The 23,253-nt window shown below is 39.5% G+C and overlaps 1 protein-coding gene across 1 annotated transcript in view; it reads left to right on the forward strand.

Annotated features, from left to right (window-relative positions):
• The window catches only part of LOC309560294 (vascular endothelial growth factor receptor kdr-like), a 269,627-nt gene that overhangs the window by 131,919 nt on the left and 114,455 nt on the right, over window positions 1-23,253 (forward strand). Inside the window, exon 9 of the mRNA XM_082263898.1 lies at window positions 874-1,049. Within this exon, the coding sequence (XP_082120024.1) occupies window positions 874-1,049 (176 nt within the window). The remainder of the gene's footprint in view (window positions 1-873; window positions 1,050-23,253) is intronic.

The raw sequence follows: 23,253 nt of genomic DNA on the forward strand, positions 1-23,253 counted from the left end.
TTTCAGTCAGCTCTTGGATGCTGCCACCACCATTGCAAGTATGTAATATAGCCGGTTGCCTACTGCGCATGCATAAAGCACTAGGCGCTTTATGAATGGCTCGGTAGTGGGGGGAGAAGGAGGGGGGCCGGACTTCCAGGTGATCTCGACATGGCACTGATGTTGGAGAGAAGTTCCAATACTTTTGGTAATATAGTGTATAACCAAGTCCTTTCTGAACATGAACCAGGATGTTCCTAGACAAAGTAGTATGAATATGAATCTAAAATGATAGCTGTGTCCTAATGTGAAATATCTATGAAAACTACGTTTGTTTAGTTGGAAATTGGTAATAAGAGAAACTAGCAAAAAAAAGGGTTTCCACGCCCTATGTCATTTGTATCTGGAATGGTGACAATGCTACTCGAACTGTCTGCACCTGGGAAAGTGCTGTAAGCCACCATTGTATTCAGATTTGGCTTGTGGCTTGATCTTCAAGTTTTCTTGGGTTAAGGCCAGTATTATTAGGACAACCAGCATAGGGTAAAGGGAATTATTTTTAGACTCCTTGTATAAATGCTGCCTTGGGAGCTGGCCAGACTAGAGTATGAAGAGAAGAAGGTTAGAAAAGATATGCACTCAGCACCAAATTATGTTAAGTAGAAAGGATTTAATATTGTAAACTGTGGTTCTAAAGAGCAAACAAAGAAAAAGGCATCTGAGAGATGAAACAGCGTGCTCCGGGAATTAGTGACAGCTGGTCAGAGCTGTTTGTTTTTTTTTTTTACTATTTTTCTTTCCATCAGCTAAAGTAAATAGCTTATGAAATGAGAACTGCCTCCAAAAATCAGCTTCAGTAATGTTTTAAAGAAACTTTTTTTTTTCTTCTTACAGGTTTAAAGATGGCAAACCAATAGAAAAGAACAGTACCTGTTATAAGACAAATGCAGAAAAACACAGTTTGTTTATAAAGAACTTAGGAGAAAATGACTCTGGGTTTTACACTATACAAGTAGTCAATTCTCAACATAATCTGAGTGACAGCTTCATCTTCCACGTACAAGTCGTTGGTAAGTGCTCATCACATTCCTTTTATACATCAGTGTTAGTCCCCCATCAGTATTTGGATGACAAGCCATTTAAATACAAAGTGGTGCCATTCCATGATTACATAGAAGAGATCAATATGATTTATAAATGTTACTTCCAAATACACTGTATCTGTTAAGATTCATCAATCTGCATAGATCAATGCAGGCTCAACACAACGGCATATAGAAAGCAATTATTTCTATGTGCCCTGTTCACACATAACACTGCATTGAGATACAATGTGCTGCATAAAAATGCATTTTTTACCATCTTCAATGCATTTCACTGAACCTCAGCCTGTTAATATTTTGTATATGTGAATTGTATGCAGTGCATTAACTTGAATAAAGATTTTTTTTTAAGAAAGTTTTCAAAAAGTATGCAATACACTTAAGTAATGCACCACATGGCCCCTCACTGCTTTTACACAGTACACCAGTGTGCATGCTCTCTAGTGTGCAGGCTAGTGTGAACAAGCCCTTTTGAAATTACTGTATATCTATTGAAATTTATAGAAAATATGAAAATAAAAAAAAAAAAAAAGATCTGTGTGAAAGTTTTTAGTTTTAGGAAGGTTGCAAAGCAGTCCCAGATTTGGAATAGTTTGAGACTCATAGGTTTGACTGGATCGATTTGGGTAAGTCAGAACTCATAGCAAACCTGTGGCCTAGGGGTTCTGTCAGGTGACCAGGGACTGATGGCCATATCTAGGAAATGTGGGCTCTCCTGCAACAAAGGAACTTGATGATAGGTGAATAGTAGAAACCCAGGGGCAGAGCAGGAACAGAAATCTGAACATAGTGTAGACACAGAAAGAAGGTACAGGGTCAGGAGATAAAACAAAAGCCTACCTTGCTAATAGCCGGGGGTAAATGTGGAAAATCCCAAGCAATAAGATTCTTTGCAGCCTGGGTGACACCATGTAAGATCTATTTGATTACTTCAATAAACTTGGCATCTTTCTTGGACATTGTTGTTTTTTGTGGAACTTCCTTTAGCCCAAGACTGTGGGCATATGCTTTGAGTCCAGCTATTACCTTTCCCATAAATACAACAGTTTTCTGGGTTTTTTACACTGTGATGTCATTACATGGTTCTTGTGGCAGTACTCAAAGGTTAATTTGGAGAGAAATCCCTAGCAGTAGCCAGCTTTGTTCACTTGTAGGACTGTTAGGTTTTAAGATGATCATCACAAATGAAAAATTTGCATATACTAGGCATAGGTTAAAACAAGCAGGGTTCTGCATCCTGCGCTGCCTACATTAGCCTTTTTATTCTGTAGTAATGTAAGTGGACTATAATCTATAATATCTTTTGGAGGGCCACCTCCAGGTTGTGGGCAGTCAGGGCTTGATGGATTATACGTCCATTTAATATACGGTAATACCAAAATAATATTCTGGTACAGGGCATGGCAGTTATATACAAATGAAATCACGCAGTTTGAACAAACTAAATAAACACAAAGACAAAGATCAGTTTTAAACCTCATTCCAGTCAGGGCGCCTTTGAAAACTATTTTTTTAGTCTCAAGGCACCCTTATCTAAGGCTTGGTTCACATTTCTGTGTGTCGGGAATGCACGTAAGATCACACGTGCTCCCCACATGCAGGCAAACTTACTGATCTATAACAAACATGCGAGGGTCCCATTAATTCTTAATGGTTCCCCCACGCATTGGCAAATCTGGCATGTTTTAGGGCGTGCCAAATTGCTGCACTTTTAAAAAATAAGTCTGGAACTTTTTTTCCATATTTTTGGTGGGTAGGGCAGCCCATTCTTTTCAATGGGCCTATTTACGTTTCAGCAGAGGAGCAGGAGCTTGGTCTGATCTTTGAATGCCCTTCTCTACCAGGTAGCGGCGTCACCTATGACAACCTTCTATGGCTCCCCAGGGTGACACAGCACCCTGGCTGAAAAAAGCCTTATTAGACCATCAGAACCTCTGTTGTCAAAATGACAAATGCCTCTGACAGCTACATGCATAGACATCTATCATATGAGAAAGCCTCCACAAAGTACAAAGGATGTCCTTTAATGGTTAAATAGTTAGTTGTAAAATAAATATATTATTATTGTTGGGGGGGGGGGTTACTTTTGCATTTACCTTCTTTAATTTCTTTTGTATTTGAAAACTTTACCAAAAACTTGTTGAAATAATAAAATAAACGTATTATAAATATAATTCAAATTTAAAACATCAGTTTTTTTTTAAATAAAACAAAATGTAACTTTTAAATTCACCAGAAATCATAATATCCCTTTAGTAAGCTTCAGTTTACTTTAGTAAGCTTCCAAACTAAGTATTTAGCTATTTCTTATGAGGCACTTTTACCAGCAGTAAGATCATTTTATATTTTTTCTATAATTTTGAGGCTGATTTGCTCATTAAGCAATTATAGGACCATAATACAAGAGCCGCCTACCAATTTGGCTTTTGGCAAGCTAAACAAGACAAGCAATAGCAGGCAACCAGATCATCACATAGTATCAAGGCATTGTAAGCAGTTATACAAGTTTCATGTATTGATCAGCATACTGATCTCAACTGTTATTCAATGAGTAATGAACCACTGGTAATTTCAAGTCTGTTAACAGAAGGATATTTATACTATAGCCAGGTTAAGACATCACTCATGTAGATTTGTCTGCAGTAAGTTTGCTTTTCAAGGTCCATTACTGCGATCTGATTGTGGGTCCTGTGTTTTGTTAGGTTTAGGACATTTGGCCATTTAGCCTTTTATTAAAATGGCAGAGATGATAATTTATGAAGATTAATGAAGATTTCAATGTGGATACTTCCCAGAGTTTGCTCTGGTTTACATTAGTGACATAAAGGAAGTTTAGAATAACAGCCCATAAAAGTTTTTTCTTTTTTGATAAATCCATTTACTTCAAAATGTAATTAAATTAACCACAGCACAATAGGAAAAAATACATTTGTATAATGATGGTGACAAGGAATACAACTATGAAAATAGTTCAAAAAGAAAAAGTACATATAAAAAAAACAAAATAAATTACAGATCATACTACAACTATGTATAACAATGAAAAAAAAAGAACTCTAAATTGTTTTTACCCAGTTGTTTTTTAATAAAACAATTTAGATGCCTTTCTGTATTTGAGCCCCACTCATGACATACTCATTTAGTTTTTTGTGATCACCTGCTCACCAATCACCAATAACTTTTTAACTCCAAAACATTTTATGTATCTGAAAACCTACAGTATATGACTTGATCATGGTCATGTGTTTGTAACCTCCCCCATGGCATAATAAATATGCTTCTCAATAAGGATTTTTAATTTTCTACCTGTTTAGCCAACATACTGGAGTCATATGTGTCAAAAGAAGTAGAGCATTTACTGAAGGGAGCTATCATAAAAATGTCATAGGGTAGCACAGTTTTTCAATAAACGGGCTGTATTCATTATTTTTTGTTTGCTCTACTTTAATATCCAGACCACTCAAATATAGTTGATAAGTAAGCTTGAAGAGGTGTGTGCATATTAATGGAAATTTGCCTTCCAACAGTTTAGATGATTTCCCTTTAAATGTCTTAATTGTGGCTGAAAATTTGAGATATTTACCAGATGAGTTCTAGCTAGATACAGGTGCACAGAACAGAGTGTACAGAATGCAGATTTATTATAATCCTTGCTATGTGCAGAAGAGCCAAAAATTAGGACAAACTATACCTGTTCCCAATAACCCGGGGTCTACTTTTATCTGCGGCAGATGTGAACTAAGAAAACAGGCTGCAGCTTGAACAGCCAAGTGCTTTTCTCCCATCAGGGAATAAAATCATAATAGATATGTCTTAAATTAAAGCTAGGATAGATCATGCAACACTTCCCTCCCCAACAAAACACCCCCCAAGTTCCCGGAATGCATTTCTTCATAGCTTTATTGCAATGATGTAACTACTTCTATTAACAAAACATTCATACTTGGTGCTGGACTGGAGTATATGGAGCCCACCACTAATCTAATAGGATAAATCATGATAGGTCACAGGCAAATGGCACACACTTTCAGGAGGATAGGATGGAAATGTTTTTAGGTGTACTAAAAAGGTAAAAAGGACATAAAAAATTGCACCATACATACAAAGAACACCAACCTGGATACATCCATATAGGGCCCATCATAGTTTATATTATAATATTATTCCTAATAGAAAAATAAAAATCTAAATTAGATTTTTTTTTTTTTAAAGAACACTTTCATGTTCATTTTGCAATTGGAGAATTCTGACTGTAATAGTGATTCATCCCTTTCATTTCCCTTTCCTTTCCTTTCCTTTCCTCCCTGCTATTCTCCAATCTTGCCTCCTTGAAAAAAAATGTAGTTGTAATTTGTAATTATATATGTACATGTAGACAACCATATTTGTTCACTGCATATATGGGGTCTGCTTCCTACTTTACTCTTCCTACGCTCAATGAAAATCTGAGACAAATGAATAATTGATAAATATACAATCTCTATATGGCTCACAAATTATCTCAGTAATTTTTAGGAGTACTGAGTACTGAGTCACTGAAAACTGCATCTAGTGGGCAACTTCTGAGTCCCTATACTTATATATCAAAAAGAATATGAAATATGTAGGCTTCTAAAAATGTGAAAATCATATCATAAATGACTTATTAGAAATCTCTGTAATAATAACTCAAAATATGGGCACAATGAAAATACACTATACATTCACTCTAAAGTGTTAGTTCACCTTTCTAATAAAATGTACAGTCAAGTGGGGCCCCAGTAGTTAAAGATACACTGTACAGCTTGGAAAATTCATCTCATCCTGCCTAGGATCTGGGCTGGAGCTGAACTGAGCACTGTTGCAATGGGGAGGGAGAACACACTGCACATGTGCAGGTCTTGAAAGATGCAGATCTTCAAAGCATAGTGCATCCCATATTCTATGCAGAACTAGGTGGATAGTGTTAGTTTTTTGGCCATCATGTGAAGAAGCACCACTTGTCATATGGGTATTGCATTTAAAGGGTAACTCCACTTTCGTAGGGAAAATAATTGCAAATAAAGAAAAAACAATATAGCGTGTACAATTGCGACACAAGTCCTATTGTAATTGAATGCTATTAAAAGTTACCTTTCCTTTTCAATCTGAAGCCACTGTAATCTTCTGAAAATGCAATGCAATATGGCTACCTGGAGTTTTTCTGTACATAGAATGTGTACTGACCACACCCCAGAAACCTAATTTCCTGCTTGTGTGATTGGCTCACCAATTTCCCTAGAAGTCTGCCTAAAAAACAAGTCAGATTTCTGGCATCCCCTGCAATAAAAATAAAATTTTTGGTGAGATACTCCCAATAAGAAAAGGATGCAGGCCCAGCAGATTTCCTCATTAGTGCTCTGCAGGTGCACAGCTGATTGAGATTGATAATTATGAAACCACTCCCATTAGACCCACTCGGCACAGAGGAACAAACAGTGATTTCTTCAGAATAACAAAAGGTAGGAATCGGCAACAAAGGTTGTTATAATCTTTGCAATATCACCCAGAGGGGAATGTTTTTTTCTCAACAAAAGTGGAGTTACGCTTTAAAGTAAGCTCCAATTTTCTAAGCTGCACAGTGTTCTTTAATTACAGGGGTCCCTTGACTGTATAGTGCATTTTTTTTAGACAGGGGAACTAACCCTTAATTTAGCTCTCCTGGAATTTCTCTATTTCCTCTCGGAGAGTGGTTAAGCCGGAAGTTGAATTGGAATGGTGCTTCTAAAAGGAAGGATGTGCAACTTACATCTTCAATGCAGTTACTGTAGATGGAGCCACAGCTACCAAACGACAGCTGTGCCTTCACATCCTCCTTGCACAGGATCACAGCTACTAGATCTTTGATATGTCTCTCATTTCCTTGTTTTCTGTCCAGCTTTTAAACTGTGGAATAAACATGAGTCACCAGGTTGCAGTAAGTCATGGGGAAATGTTGTTTGAAAGCATTCCAGCAATTGGTATTTTTCAGTTTACTAAATTTGCCCAGGTTAATGATCTCAAGAATATGAGATAAATGCTGCTGCCATCAATGCAGAGAAATAAAGGTTTAATTACTTATTTAGGTAAACCTACATAAAACCTTGGCAAATGCAGTTCTTTCCAGAACACCTGCATATAAGCTGCCTATATCTCATAGCTCTTTGTAGAGTCTGGATAAAGGTCTGATGTCCTCTACAGGTGAAATTGATACATTTACGTGCTGGCATTTAAATCTGAAGGAAGCCAAATTATTTTTGTTACAGATTCGTCCTTTTATCAAATGTCTACTGACAGTTCCACATATGAACATCTAGGTGCCCTACTTATGGTTAACTCCTGCAGTGATTGTAGTTCACCATTAAATGTAACTCTTGAGATAAACACTTTCTGAGTCAGTAAACTAGAACAAGCGTACGTAAAGGAAAATTAAAGGTTCTTGAAATCGACTCAAAATCAGATGACTGGCATAACCTATAACATGGAGATTTTCCAGTAGAGAGGTCAGTCATGGCAGACTCCCTGTTTCTCTCATGAAATGACTACTTTAAAACCAGGTCTTTGTTTACCCTTAAAGCGAAAATGAATCCACATGTGATCCTCACTGCTTTTACCATAATGGACAAGTACAAGCACAGCATACCTGGCCATTATGGCAGCCTTACCTTGTAGTGTGACGTCCTCCAGCGATGTTAGGTCTGTGCCACCCCCCCCCCCCTTGTTGCTCTGTTGTATGTAAAATAAAAATATGTAAAGTGTAGTCTGAAGTAATGATACCACAGTAATTCTAGAAAAATGCAAACAATGAAATGAGAATATATAATGTATAGTTCACAGTATTAACACCACAGTGATAGAATCAAAAGTCCCCTTTGATATGTAAATGACCATGTATTAGTTCATAAAACACCCACTTCTCTCGTAAACCACCGCCGTAGACAGTGGGCAAAATGCGTGGAGAGAGAGTGGACACCCATACCATGGATACGGAGTCAATCACACTATGTGTGCCTGTTATATCCAAATGGGAAAATAGACATCTCTCCTCTGAGGATGGTCAAATAGATACCATATCATAGTAACATAGTAGTTAAGGTTGAATAAAGACAATAGTCTATCCAGTTCAACCTGTGTAGGTATGTGTGGACGTATTCATTTCCCATATCCCTGAATGTTTTTATTCTTGAGATATACATCCAAGAGTCTTTTAAAAGTAGCCATACTCCCCGCAGTAACTACCATTTGTGGTAGAGAATTCCACAGTCTTGTAGCCCTTACTGCATAGTCTGAGGTTTAATCGCAATGTATGGCCTTGTGTCTTCATACATTCTTTGAGACTGAATAGTTTTTTTTTTTTATGTTGATATCACCATGGAGGTATTTATAAATTGCTATCATGTCCCCTCTCATGCGTCTCTTCTCCAGGGAGAATAAATCAAGCGCTTATAAGCGCTCTTAAATCATCAAGCAGCTCTCCAATCCAGTCACATGTATAGAGCTATAATTGGTCACAGCTCAGCATCACCAACCACATCCATGTAAGAAAAGACAATCCCACATAGTGTAACATTTTTGGGCTGCATTTATTAAAAACAAGGGATAACACTCACATGATATAGGAGACAAAAGATGGAATACTATACTTCACATATTCAACAGTCAGTGTACAAGTGATAACTAATCAACAGAAGAAAGCAAAAGAGGTTTTATGCCAGATGAGAAATACAGGATCTGTTTTGCCATAACACTCTAGCTGCTACATATTTCTTTTTTTAACTTTAGTTCTGCCTTGACATCAGGGCTTAGCTTGCAACTAAAAACATTCCAATGAAAGCGGATATTTTGCTGTTCTGGGAAGTATTTGAACAAAAATCATTTCATGATGATAAGACAATCTGCAAATTTAAATTGAAGTCTCTTCTTTTTTCATCTCATCTTCATAAAAGAGCAGAGTTTCTTGGCTGCGCTTGGAAGTAGGAGCTGTTTTGTAGTTGCTTCACCATAAAGAATAAGTTCTTAGGAAAAATGCCCACATGGAGTTTACTGTAAAATGGTCAGCTGTGAAATTCTGATCCCTTTGAGAGATGAGTGAATTTAGTCCGAGCACACATCAGTTCATAAGTTTTCATTGCCTGTCTTCCATGTGTTCCCTGGTCTGTCGCATTTATTATTGAAGTGGGAACATTTGTTTTATATTTCCTACTTCTATTTATTTATTCATTGACCTTTTTACTTTTTAGTGGTCCCTCGGGCAAAACTGCACAACACAGGACAGAGTGCACGAATGTCTGAAGAAACATATAACAGGTTTTTAGGTTGACAGCAAACAATCAAAATATACTTGTGTAAAATATGAATTATTTAAATTTATTGCTATCTCTGAGTATATGTTCAAAGTGTGGACTCACACTATTCAGATTTAAAAGAGTGGTTAGTTAATGGTTGTTTATAAGTAAGGGCAGACTGGCTGTAATTTAGGCAGGACCAGAATGATGAAGGAGATAAAAAAGATTATGAAGCATGAAAATGACAAGTCAAACAATGCATTATTTATTACGATTCAGCTAGGATGACTTGGCCTTCATTGTGAGCAGGGGAAGACTGGGCCAGGGGGCAGGGGGGGCAATTGCCCCCTGAGCCGCTCTGATGTCCTGTAAAAAGGCTGCACTGCTTCTGCCACAGACATGTCTAAAGAAATCCAGGTGAAGAGAAGTAAAAAGTCTCTTCCACTGACCTACTGCGTGCGGGTTAAAGACTAGAACCACAAGCCTCCCTCTCCAGCAGGGATGGTGTAAACTGTGTCTGAGCAGAGGCAGGTTCCATGCCCCACTGGAGACTCTCCTCCCTTGGCCAGCCCCAACAGAGCTGTCCCAGCTCCCCCAACTGCCCCCTGCTGGCCAGGTTGGGAACCTGGATTCAGCCGGTGAGTAGAGAGTATCTGGAGCAAAGCTTTAGCCTGGAATGGGGGTCAGGAGGAGGCCCGGGAAGAGGGAGAGTGGGAGGAGGGCCGAGTCGCTGCACCATGGGCATCTAGTTTGTACTTGCCCCCTGGGCCGAAAGTTGACAGTCTGCCCCTGATTGTGAGAGCTTAACTAAGAACAAGAATGAAGTCTTATGAATGGTTCATATTAGACAAACTGAATTGAATTACCCATAGATGGAATGAATTTGGAACCGGTACAATACTGGGAGAGCTTTCACTGTAATTGGTTCATTTGGTGTGCAAATACACATTAGATGACCAATAGACTTTATCAATGTGAACATAGAGAATGAAGGTGCTATAGGGCTACATCACTGCCACTTTTCAGGAAAAGTGTTAATTTTTAAAAAAACATTTGTTTGCCATTTTGATTGTCATTTTAAGGTAATCTTTGCCAGAGTGAACAATAATGTAATTTAGCTCTGTCCTGTATTTGTATGTATGGATGTTCATGCATACAGAATAGACATATTCCATAGTGCATATGAGCTAAAAATGTTCAAAGGCATTATACATGCAATGTTGTATCTACACCATTAAATTAAGTGGACCTTCCTCAACTTAACATGTACTTTACCCAATCAAGGCAAAGCAAGAGGTTATTTAGCTGCCCCTCTTCCTCACTAGCTACACATGTTCACCTTTTTTCAAGATGTTAAACATCTGGTATGTCTAGGTATGCAGAACAAGTCACTCACTTTTCCACCTTCTTCCAACAATGCAACTGTGGCTGTGTGAGCAGCCAATTGCAAGACACCAGGACTGACCAGATTGACTTGGAGGTTACACAGGGCTTCTTGTTTCTGCTCATATGGGTGAATTAAAGGAGAGTGAAGGGAAGGTGAATATAAGCAACTAGGCAGAGCTGAGGTTAAGTGAATCTGTTTCTTTGCCCTGAGTAAAATCCAGAAATCCAGAATCTCTTAATAAAAAGTGGCTTTATTATTTTCAAAACCTTTTTTTAAATGCTTTTTTTGTTTTGGATAGAGTAAGGAAGGGTTAAAACCCAGTCAATTTTTAATTTATTTTTTGCTATCTCTTTCCTGCTGGTGACACTTCCTTTTCTTCAAGTCTTGAGGATGCACCAGAAAATGAAAGGAAATCTCCCCAAAGTGAGGGAGGATCCCATCTGAGACAGTTGTTACTCAAGCTTTTGTCCCAAATAGTTTTTTCAACACAAGAATTTGGTTTTTCAGTGAATTTCTTTCTCAGTGAAAATGGTCTCCAGGACAAAAAAGAGGGAGCACTCTCCCCAGCCGAAGACAGATGGCAATAAAACAACTGAAATCTCTACTAAAGTAAGGCGCTGTTGTGACATAACTTGCACTTCCCAGTGTACATATAAAAACGAAACAGGTGAGTATACATCAACTCCCCATAAATAACTTGAAGTACAAGTGAAAAACTGAATAATAAATGCAAAATGTTAGCACTTAATAACCGAAAATATATTCATAATGGTGACAGTCCACTATAAAATAAAGTGCCAATAGTCTGTGATGATCTCCAATCACTGTGACCATAACCAGTAAATAAATGTGCTCTTCTTCCTTGAATATAGTGCTCCACCTCATGAAAGACACAATATATGCACTCACCAGAGTCCCCCAGTCCCAGGGACCACTAAGCTTTATAGGGGTAGGGATGCCAAGGAATCCAGAAATCCTTCTACAAGAAACACTCTAAGACTTGGAGCACAACCTCCTCTAAGACATCAGATTGCATGCGAAATAAAAGCAAGAAAACAAGATGATTGTGCAACACTGTTTATTAAATATATCCCCTCAATAACATCTCTAAGGTATTAAGCTTAAATGAAAAGTGCCTAGACTGGCACCAGCTCGAAGGATTCAAAATATACTTTAGATACAGCACATCAGATATAAACATAGATATACTCGGGTCCACTGCATATGTATTTTTACAATGTCTGTGCATAAAATACAAGAATAGGGGGCACAGCTTGTTTTCATCTATATTTTCACTCTTCCCTTATTCTCTAATGGAGTTGAGATAGTAAATATTGTTATACTCTGGCAAACTTAAATGATCCCTACATGGGAGGTGTCGAGTCTTGCTAGTAGGACCCTGAAGAAAGCAGTACCTTCTTTCTTTGTTTATCATTGTATACCAGAGTACTTAAAAAGTAGTACACTATAGTTTCCTAAACAATAAACCACTTATTCAAAGTAAAAGGCCGTTCTAGGAAGAGCAAAACAGGTTGAGGGCACAGAAGTAATTGTACAACTAATTGTCAGCCCCTTTGCGTGCCTTGGTACTATAGTGCTATTGATGCCACACGGGCGAGGTACTACATAGGCATCACAGAAAAAAATGAAAGTATGTCTAGAAAATGTGTGGAATTCCAGGTAATACACTTGCCCCAGCTGGTTTGTAAGAGCTCCAGCTTTTAACACATAATGAAAACAAATTCAGACAAATGTTCTGTGTGCAAACACCTTCCAAAGCTCTAATTACCAAATAAATGGCTGCAATTTTCACCCTAGCTCCAAAGAGTTTTGCTTGCCTCTAGGCAAATCTTTGAACCCTGACCTCTTTCAGGTGCCTCTTTTGATGTACAGAAGACTTGCAGAAGAAGAAAAAAAAAAAACATTATTGTTATCTTATTACAAAACTACATCTGCTAAATGATGTCTATGTTCCCATAATCTGACTAAGTGACTATATCTCTGGATAGATAAAAAAATATCCAAAGGCATTGCATACATTATGTCTATGTAACAAAACAATTCTACAAAAGTAAAGCAAGTCAGAATTAGCATATTTTACTATACTTCATACAGAAGTAATCCATTTAATGAGTATTCACCACCATGCTTTGCAAAAGGTCTAATTTTACAGATATTTCCCCCTTTTTTATTCCACCAAAAATAAATTGACTTTTCCATTAGGTTGTGGTCCCAGGATTTATCGTTTTTCTTTATCACGGATTACCAAACATATGTATTTCCTAGATAATGGGGAACAAGTTTGTTGTGGGTTGCAGATTGAAACTATAATTGTTTTGGATCAGATTCATTTTAGTTGTTTTGTTCTTTAAGAGAAACTGAAGACTGAAAGGGCAATGGAAAAGTCACCATTATTGCCTATAGTCAACCTGATTTCTTCTCATTCACTGACTTACCATGCCTTTTCTGGATGGTGTTTCTCCATGGAATTAGCTAGAGACCTCCTCAAGATAAACAATGAGCAGCACAGAAATGAATTCACAAATGTTCACTCCAAATCTCCTGAGCAATTAGGTGCAGCAGTGCCTTAGATTCACACTTCAGACATACAGCTACGAGGCTGAAGGCACATGAATGCCTAGGAACACTCACATGCCAGGAAGTGCACTAGTATTTTTCATAGGGAATTTCAAGAAAAAAGTAAATTTTCAAGGTACTGTTAACCACTTCAAGACTGGGCCTTTTTTTTGACACTTTTTGTTTACAAGTTAAAATCAGAATTTTTTGCTAGAAATTAGCAAATACAAATACAATTGTGACACAAATCCTATTGCAATTTAATGTTATTAAAAATTACCTTTCCTTTTCAATCTTGAGCACTGTCATTTTGTGTAAAATGGAATGCAATATGGTTACCTGGAGGCTTTCTGAACATGCATGGTGTACAGAACGACTCCCCCAATATATCATTTCCTGCTTGTCTGATTGGCTCACTGATTTTCCCAGAAGTCTGCACAAAGACACAAATTTGATTTTGAGCATCTCCTGCAATAAAAATGTCATTTTTGGTGAAATACTCCTAAAGGGAAGTCATGTTTCAGGGGGGGCACACCCTGCAGTTTTCCTCATTAGAGCCCTGCGGGTGCAGCAACTGATTGATAATCATAATACCACTCCCATACAGATTTATTCACCACATGGACACAGACAAGCAAACAGCTATTTTTTCAGAATAACAAATGGCAGGACTCTGCAAAAGTTTGTTAAAATCCCTGCAATCAGTGGCAGCCCGTCCATTGGGGGCGCAGGGGCGCCGCTCCCCCTATCCATGCGCCCGGCCCCCTAATCTACTGTACATGCAGGGTGCCGGACGCATGGACTCCAATAGGGGATTTTTTTTTTAAAGCACGTAATTAGAGGCTCTAATAGGCTTTAACAAAGGGCGGGCTTGGGGCGCAGAGCACTGCCCCCTGAGCTCACCCAGTTGTATGACAATAGCGAATGAATTTTCGCTATTATCACACTGATTTTCCTCCCAGCTAATCAAGAATTCGATCGTGAGACCCCTTTCCTGATTGGCTGAAAAGAGAAACAATTTTACTGGCCATTTGCCAGGAAGAGGGAGGAGTCGTATGGCCGGAGGAGACTCACAGCCACTCGGGGAAGGAGCAGGTAAGGATGATGGCTGTCTGGATGGGCAGCAAGCCAGCCGTCCATCCCAGGAGGAGGGAGGGGGTGGTAGATATGACTGCTGGCCTGCCGGCTTGCTGGGGGGGGTGTTGGTTTTTCCGCCCCCCCCCCCAAAGATTTTTATTCACCAGCCGCCACTGCCTGCAATGTATATAGATCACCCAGAGAGAAATGTTTTTCTCTCAACAAAAGTGGAGTTACTCTTTAAGAAACTTTTGACATTTTATTGAGCTCCAACAGTCCATCAACACTGCCTGTCCCTAAGCTCTTTTAATTGCAGCTAATAATATTGCTTGTTGCTTGAAGCTGCTATGGGAATGTATTGTTTCACATACCTTCTGGTTAAACTAAGGTTTATCTAACAAGAGATAAAATGCTTACTATCACACAGATTAACCAAGGCTCAAGGCTGGATTTGAACTAGTGAACCTTTAATTGGAAGGTATTTTCCCCTAGGAAAACACATTTTGGGTAATTTGATGTATGTTTACACTAGTATGAAAGGCTTTAGAAGCCCACCTTGCATTCACAAAAGTGTCCTTGTTTGTAAAATACAATACCTTAAAGGATTCATGTATAATTCGCCATCTTGTATCAAACCAGTTATGTACAAATACTATTATAGTGCCAAGAGGCTGGTATTGGTATGATTTCAGAGCCAAGAACTGGTGTGCATACTGTAACTGTCCACCCTGTCATGATAGTAGAAGGCATACCTGTTAAAATCATTAGTAAATATTTATATTCCCTGCTGCCCACACTGCTGAACTCTGCTTTTCTTCTCAGAAATCTCCTACTAGTTCATACTGACAATACAAGGAGTGTCATTCTAGAGGGTCCCCCACAGCTCTTACTGTTTCTTCCTGCCAACCTCTACTGTGTGCAGCAGGAAACACCATTTGTATTGTTGTCTGTGTATATATTATATTCATCGGCCACTTTTAATTATTAGGTACACCTTGCTAGTACCAGGTCGGACCCCCTTTTGCCTTCAGAACTGCCTTAATTCTTTGCGGCATCGATTCAACAAGGTGTTGGAAACATTCCTCAGAAATTTTGGTCCATATTGACACAATAGCATCATGCAGTTGCTGCAGATTTGTCAGCTGCACATCCATGATATGAAGATTGGATTGAGATCTGATGACTGTGGAGGCCATTGGGGGGCAGTGAACTCATTATCATGTTCAAGAAACCAGTTTGAGATGGTTTGCGCTTTGTGACATGGTGCATTATCCTGCTGTAAGGAGCCATCAGAAGATGGGTACACTGTAGTCATAAAGGGACGGACATGGTCAGCAACAATACTCAGGTAGGCTGTGGTGTTTAAACGATGCTCAATTGGTACTAAAGGGCGCAAAGTGTGCCAAGAAAATATCCCCCACACCATTACACCACCACCAGCCTGAACTGTTGATACAAGGAAGGATGGAGCCATGCTTTCATGTTGTTTACATCAAATTCTGACCCTACCATCTAATTGTCGCAGCTGATATCCAGACTCATCAGACCAGGCAACGTTTTTTAAGTCTTTTATTGTCCAATTTTGGTGAGCCTGTGCGAATTTGTAGCCTCAGTTTCCTGTTCTTAGCTGACAGGAGTGTCACCCGGTGTGGTCTCCTGCTTTAGACCATCTGTTTCAAGGTTCGATGTGTTGTGCATTCAAAGATGGTATTCTGCATACCTTGGTTGTAACGAGTGGTTATTTGAGTTACTGTTGCCTTTCTATCATTTGGAACCAGTCTGCACATTCTGCTCTGACCTCAACAAGACATTTTCGTCCACATAACTATTGCCTGCTGGATATTTTCTCTTTTTCGGACCATTATCTGTAAACCCTAGAGATGGTGTTGCGTCCCAGTAGATCAGCAGTTTTGAAATACTCAGATAAGCCCATCTGGCACCAACAACCATGTCACGAGTCACCCGCAATCCCCTTTCTTCCCCAGTCCGATGCTTGGTTTGAGTTTCAGCAAGTTGTCTTCACCACATCTAAATGTCTAAATGCATTGAGTCGCTGCCATGTGATTGGCTGATTAGCAATTTGTGTTACCAGACCATTGAACAGGTGTACCTAATAAAGTGTCCAGTGAGTGTGTAATATATATATATATATATATATATATATATATATATATATACAGGGCTCAAAATTTCAAGTCCTGAGCTACTAGCCAGGCCTTAAGGGTTACTCGCCACTACTTGCCCCACCTAACCCCTACCCTGCCCCGCCCCTAAATGCGCCCTCAAAAAATTATTTAATAAAATTACACTGTTAAATGTCTTTGCATGACTGCAGAAGTTGCACAAATAAATATTAATAACAACAGTGTGATTGTATGTGCGTTTTACCTGGATTTTAGGTGCATTTCTATTGAAATCTATTACACAGTGCATTTTCTGAAGCCGCATCAAAGATGCAGCATGCAGGACTTTAAAGCGCTTTCATGAAAACACACTTTGTAATAGAAATTCAATAGAAATGCACCTAAAATCCAGGTAAAACGCACATACAATTACACTGGCCAAACCACAGTTCACCAGTTATTAGGGATAAGAGAGTGAATAGGGGGGGCTGGGGGGTCTGGGTTGTAATAATATATGTTAATGAAGAGCAGAGTGAAGGGCTGTAGAGAAAGTGCTAAGGCTGTATTTTGGGACAGGACAGGGTCAGCTAAATGGCTGCTTGGAATTCTCAGAGCTGGGACCAGAGGCTGCAGGACATACAGTAAAGATTTATGGAGAGGACAGCTGAAAGAGAGAAGTAGATGAAGGGTTAATGTGAACAGAGGACTTACTGATTGTGCAGGGAAGATAAAGACAAGTGCAAGGAGACTGACAAAGTGAAAGTAACCTGGCCGAGTAGAACAAACCAACAGGGGAGGGGGGGGGGGGGAGCTTGGAAGGAGAGAAGTGATTAACGGCTGCAGGAGAGAAAAGTGGCTGGAACGGAGGAGTCCAGAAATCATGCATTGTGCTGCTGCAATAACAGGAGGGAGAATGACATTCACTCCTGTCAGGCAGGTGAAGGCAGAAGCTCCTAGTGCGTCCGTCCCCCCCTCATCATAGATATGGACACTGCCCACCCCTGCACGTCCAGACAGTGTTCTGTTTCTTCCTCTCCTTGCTCGCATTCAGTCATTTTTCACTCGCAAAATGCGAGAAGGCGAGTGAGAAATTTGAGGGCTGTATATATATATATACAGTATATATATATATATATATAGTATATATTTAGAGAGAGAGTAAGAGAAAATGTTTTTTTCAGATCTTTCATCCTAATTGCTACAACAATCAAGTGTCATAAGCTGGACAATTTATCAGATCAATTCAAAAACACATGGCCTCAAGAATTCATTTTTAAACTTGTAACATTTTGTTTTCTAACCATAATTGTACAGTAGTTACACGTTATGGTCTTTTTTGGTATTGTTTTCTCATTAATGTAAAACTATTTGTCCAATGCACATACATAATAAATTGCAGGCTACTACAGCTTTTAAAGGGTTAAAGGGCAATACAGGCATGAGAGTGGAATGAAAGCTGATGTAATACAAACAAGACATGTTTATTAATGCATTCCACTGCAATACCATCTTCTGTCTGTAGAATGGAACGGCAATCTGGGCCAGATTTCTCACTTTCCTTCCATTTTTAGATTCAAAATATTTGGAACAAGCTCCAAAAATGCTGGGGTCAAAACCAAGTGTTTCATTCCACCTAGCATGCAATCCCAGATTTGGTTCGTTTTACAGTGCAGGGTCAGTCTGGGGTCTGGGAAGGGGCACACTTTTCATTCTTAGTAATTTGCATGAGAAATTGCCTGTGAATTTTTCAGCCCCAGGTCTCTGGTGTTCACAGGCCACAAACATTTCTGCTATGTGGACTACATAGTCTACTATAACTGTCCCGATACATTTCTTTTTCTGATGACATTAAACATACCATTACTGTACAAGTCTCAGATAACTAAAAACAATATTTGTCTGTAGTCTGTAGTTCGATTTGTATGTTGTAGTTACAGATCAGACATGTTTTAGTAAAAAAAAAAAAAAAAGATTATTATTTATTAAATTACATTTTTGACAAGGAATCTACAGAGCTATAGTGGTTTTGTTCTTTTTGCTTAGTCTTTTAAACACCCACACACACATATATACTGTATATATATATATATATATATATATATATATATATATATATATATATATATATATATATTGTGTGTGTGTATATATATATATATATATATATATATATATATATATTTATTTATTTATTTATTTTTCATGATTTATTTATTTATTCATTTATTTTTTAAATGTGCATCATGGCACTTGATGATTCATAGAGCATACATAGCTGGCTATTGCATCCTCTCTGAAACTTTGTAGGAGCCCTTCTGCTTGCTTGTATTTTTCAATATTTCTAAAGCTTGAAAACTTGGTTGTTACTAGTGTTGAGCGAACACGGACTGTATTATTCGTGTTCGTACCGAATAATTGGATTTTTTGTACCCGAACACGGACACGGACACTTTACTGTATGTTCGGGTAAAAATCCGTGTTCGGTCGTTTTATTTCCGGGTTTTGCATGCTTTGGCGCTCTTTTCATGGCGGGCTTTCAACAGCCAATCAACAATCGTTTAACTGGTGTGCCTTAAGCCATCCCAGCCATGCCTGCAAATGTCTCAGTAGCTGTGATTGGCCGTCTGAAGCATGTGACCAAGTCTTTATAAGTTCGAGGCAGCCGCAGCGGCGTCATTATGCTGCTTAGATTCAGGGACAGAGCACACATCAACGTGCTGGCTGCTGATTAGGGAAAGATAGGCAGGAAAAAACCATTTGTGTCCGGATAGAATTGAGGGACAGGTCGGAGTGTTTAGGCAGGGCGAGTTGTAGGCATTTTAGGGATAGAGTCTGCTGAATTATATAGGGTCAGTGTCTTCTACAAACTACAATCGATATTGCTGTGTGGGGGGTGGGGTCTGCACTCAATCCTGATCTACGATCTCTTCTCAATCCTGTTAGGGACAGAGTCTGCTGAATTTTAGGGAAACTGTGTTCTACAAACTACAATCGATATTGCTGTGTGGTGTGGGATTGGAGATAGGCAGGTGTCAGTGATCCACATCCATTTTTCTGTGTGTGAGCTGCAGTGAACACAATCTTTTTGGGCTGCAGTGAACACAATCTTTTTGGGCTGCAGTGAACACAATCTTTTTGGGCTGCAGTGAACACAATCTTTTTGGGCTGCAGTGAACACAATCTTTTTGGGCTGCAGTGAACACAATCTTTTTGGGGTGCAGTGAACAAAATCTTTTTGGGGTGCAGTGAACACAATCCTTTTTGGTGTGCAGTGAACACAATCTTTGTGGGGTGCAGTGAACAAAATCCTTTGTGGGGTGCAGTGAACACAATCTTTTTGGGGTGCAGTGAACAAAATCCTTTTTGGGGTGCAGTGAACAACATCCTTTTTGGGGTGCAGTGAACACAATCTTTTTGGGGTGCAGTGAACAAAATCCTTTGTGGGGTGCAGTGAACACAATCTTTTTGGGGTGCAGTGAACACAATCTTTTTGGGGTGGAGTGAACAACATCCTTTTTGGGGTGCAGTGAACAAAATCCTTTTTGGGGTGCAGTGAACAAAATCATTTTTGGGGTGCAGTGAACACAATCTTTTTGGGGTGCAGTGAACACAATCTTTGTGGGGTGCAGTGAACACAATCTTTTTGGGGTGGAGTGAACAACATCCTTTTTGGGGTGCAGTGAACAACATCCTTTTTGGGGTGCAGTGAACACAATCTTTTTGGGGTGCAGTGAACACAATCTTTGTGGGGTACAGTGAACAGAATCTTTGTGGGGTGCAGTGAACACAATCTTTGGGGGGTACAGTGAACACAATCTTTGTGAGGTGCAGTGAACACAATCTTTGTGGGGTGCAGTGAACACAATCATTGTGGGGTGCAGTGAACTCAATCTTTGTGGGGTACAGTGAACACAATCTCATACTGAAGGTTTGAGGGTGCTGCCTGTTCCATACTCCCCCTACTCCTCATCTAGCCTTTTAGGGGTACAAACAATAGTAATTGGGGCCTAGTGTGGTTGTGTACGTGTGATATACATACACTTTTTTGGGATCATATTTTCTATTCCGCTATTTAATCAAAAACCTTTGGGGATCAGTTAAATTGGGGGATAGTCTGTGTTGGTACGTGTGAGAGAGATCCACCTTTCCAAGTTGTTGGGGTTCATCTCATACTTCTGAAGGTTTGAGGGTGCTGCCTGTTCCATACTCCCCCTACTCCTAGCCTTTTAGGGGTACAAACAATAGTAATTGGGGCCTAGTGTGGTTGTGTACGTGTGATATACATACACTTTTTTGGGATCATATTTTCTATTCCGCTATTTAATCAAAAACCTTTGGGGATCAGTTAAATTGGGGGATAGTCTGTGTTGGTACGTGTGAGAGAGATCCACCTTTCCAAGTTGTTGGGGTTCATCTCATACTTCTGAAGGTTTGAGGGTGCTGCCTGTTCCATACTCCCCCTACTCCTAGCCTTTTAGGGGTACAAACAATAGTAATTGGGGCCTAGTGTGGTTGTGTACGTGTGATATACATACACTTTTTTGGGATCATATTTTCTATTCCGCTATTTAATCAAAAACCTTTGGGGATCAGTTAAATTGGGGGATAGTCTGTGTTGGTACGTGTGAGAGAGATCCACCTTTCCAAGTTGTTGGGGTTCATCTCATACTTCTGAAGGTTTGAGGGTGCTGCCTGTTCCATACTCCCCCTACTCCTAGCCTTTTAGGGGTACAAACAATAGTAATTGGGGCCTAGTGTGGTTGTGTACGTGTGATATACATACACTTTTTTGGGATCATATTTTCTATTCCGCTATTTAATCAAAAACCTTTGGGGATCAGTTAAATTGGGGGATAGTCTGTGTTGGTACGTGTGAGAGAGATCCACCTTTCCAAGTTGTTGAGGTTCATCTCATACTTCTGAAGGTTTGAGGGTGCTGCCTGTTCCATACTCCCCCTACTCCTAGCCTTTTAGGGGTACAAACAATAGTAATTGGGGCCTAGTGTGGTTGTGTACGTGTGATATACATACACTTTTTTGGGATCATATTTTCTATTCCGCTATTTAATCAAAAACCTTTGGGGATCAGTTAAATTGGGGGATAGTCTGTGTTGGTACGTGTGAGAGAGATCCACCTTTCCAAGTTGTTGGGGTTCATCTCATACTTCTGAAGGTTTGAGGGTGCTGCCTGTTCCATACTCCCCCTACTCCTAGCCTTTTAGGGGTACAAACAATAGTAATTGGGGCCTAGTGTGGTTGTGTACGTGTGATATACATACACTTTTTTGGGATCATATTTTCTATTCCGCTATTTAATCAAAAACCTTTGGGGATCAGTTAAATTGGGGGATAGTCTGTGTTGGTACGTGTGAGAGAGATCCACCTTTCCAAGTTGTTGGGGTTCATCTCATACTTCTGAAGGTTTGAGGGTGCTGCCTGTTCCATACTCCCCCTACTCCTAGCCTTTTAGGGGTACAAACAATAGTAATTGGGGCCTAGTGTGGTTGTGTACGTGTGATATACATACACTTTTTTGGGATCATATTTTCTATTCCGCTATTTAATCAAAAACCTTTGGGGATCAGTTAAATTGGGGGATAGTCTGTGTTGGTACGTGTGAGAGAGATCCACCTTTCCAAGTTGTTGAGGTTCATCTCATACTTCTGAAGGTTTGAGGGTGCTGCCTGTTCCATACTCCCCCTACTCCTAGCCTTTTAGGGGTACAAACAATAGTAATTGGGGCCTAGTGTGGTTGTGTACGTGTGATATACATACACTTTTTTGGGATCATATTTTCTATTCCGCTATTTAATCAAAAACCTTTGGGGATCAGTTAAATTGGGGGATAGTCTGTGTTGGTACGTGTGAGAGAGATCCACCTTTCCAAGTTGTTGGGGTTCATCTAAAACTTCTGAAGGTTTGAGGGTGCTGCCTGTTCCATACTCCCCCTACTCCTAGCCTTTTAGGGGTACAAACAATAGTAATTGGGGCCTAGTGTGGTTGTGTACGTGTGATATACATACACTTTTTTGGGATCATATTTTCTATTCCGCTATTTAATCAAAAACCTTTGGGGATCAGTTAAATTGGGGGATAGTCTGTGTTGGTACGTGTGAGAGAGATCCACCTTTCCAAGTTGTTGAGGTTCATCTCATACTTCTGAAGGTTTGAGGGTGCTGCCTGTTCCATACTCCCCCTACTCCTAGCCTTTTAGGGGTACAAACAATAGTAATTGGGGCCTAGTGTGGTTGTGTACGTGTGATATACATACACTTTTTTGGGATCATATTTTCTATTCCGCTATTTAATCAAAAACCTTTGGGGATCAGTTAAATTGGGGGATAGTCTGTGTTGGTACGTGTGAGAGAGATCCACCTTTCCAAGTTGTTGGGGTTCATCTCATACTTCTGAAGGTTTGAGGGTGCTGCCTGTTCCATACTCCCCCTACTCCTAGCCTTTTAGGGGTACAAACAATAGTAATTGGGGCCTAGTGTGGTTGTGTACGTGTGATATACATACACTTTTTTGGGATCATATTTTCTATTCCGCTATTTAATCAAAAACCTTTGGGGATCAGTTAAATTGGGGGATAGTCTGTGTTGGTACGTGTGAGAGAGATCCACCTTTCCAAGTTGTTGGGGTTCATCTCATACTTCTGAAGGTTTGAGGGTGCTGCCTGTTCCATACTCCCCCTACTCCTAGCCTTTTAGGGGTACAAACAATAG

Source organism: Pelophylax lessonae (genome assembly GCF_965119305.1).
Source record: "Pelophylax lessonae genome assembly, chromosome: 7".
Lineage (NCBI taxonomy): Eukaryota > Metazoa > Chordata > Amphibia > Anura > Ranidae > Pelophylax > Pelophylax lessonae.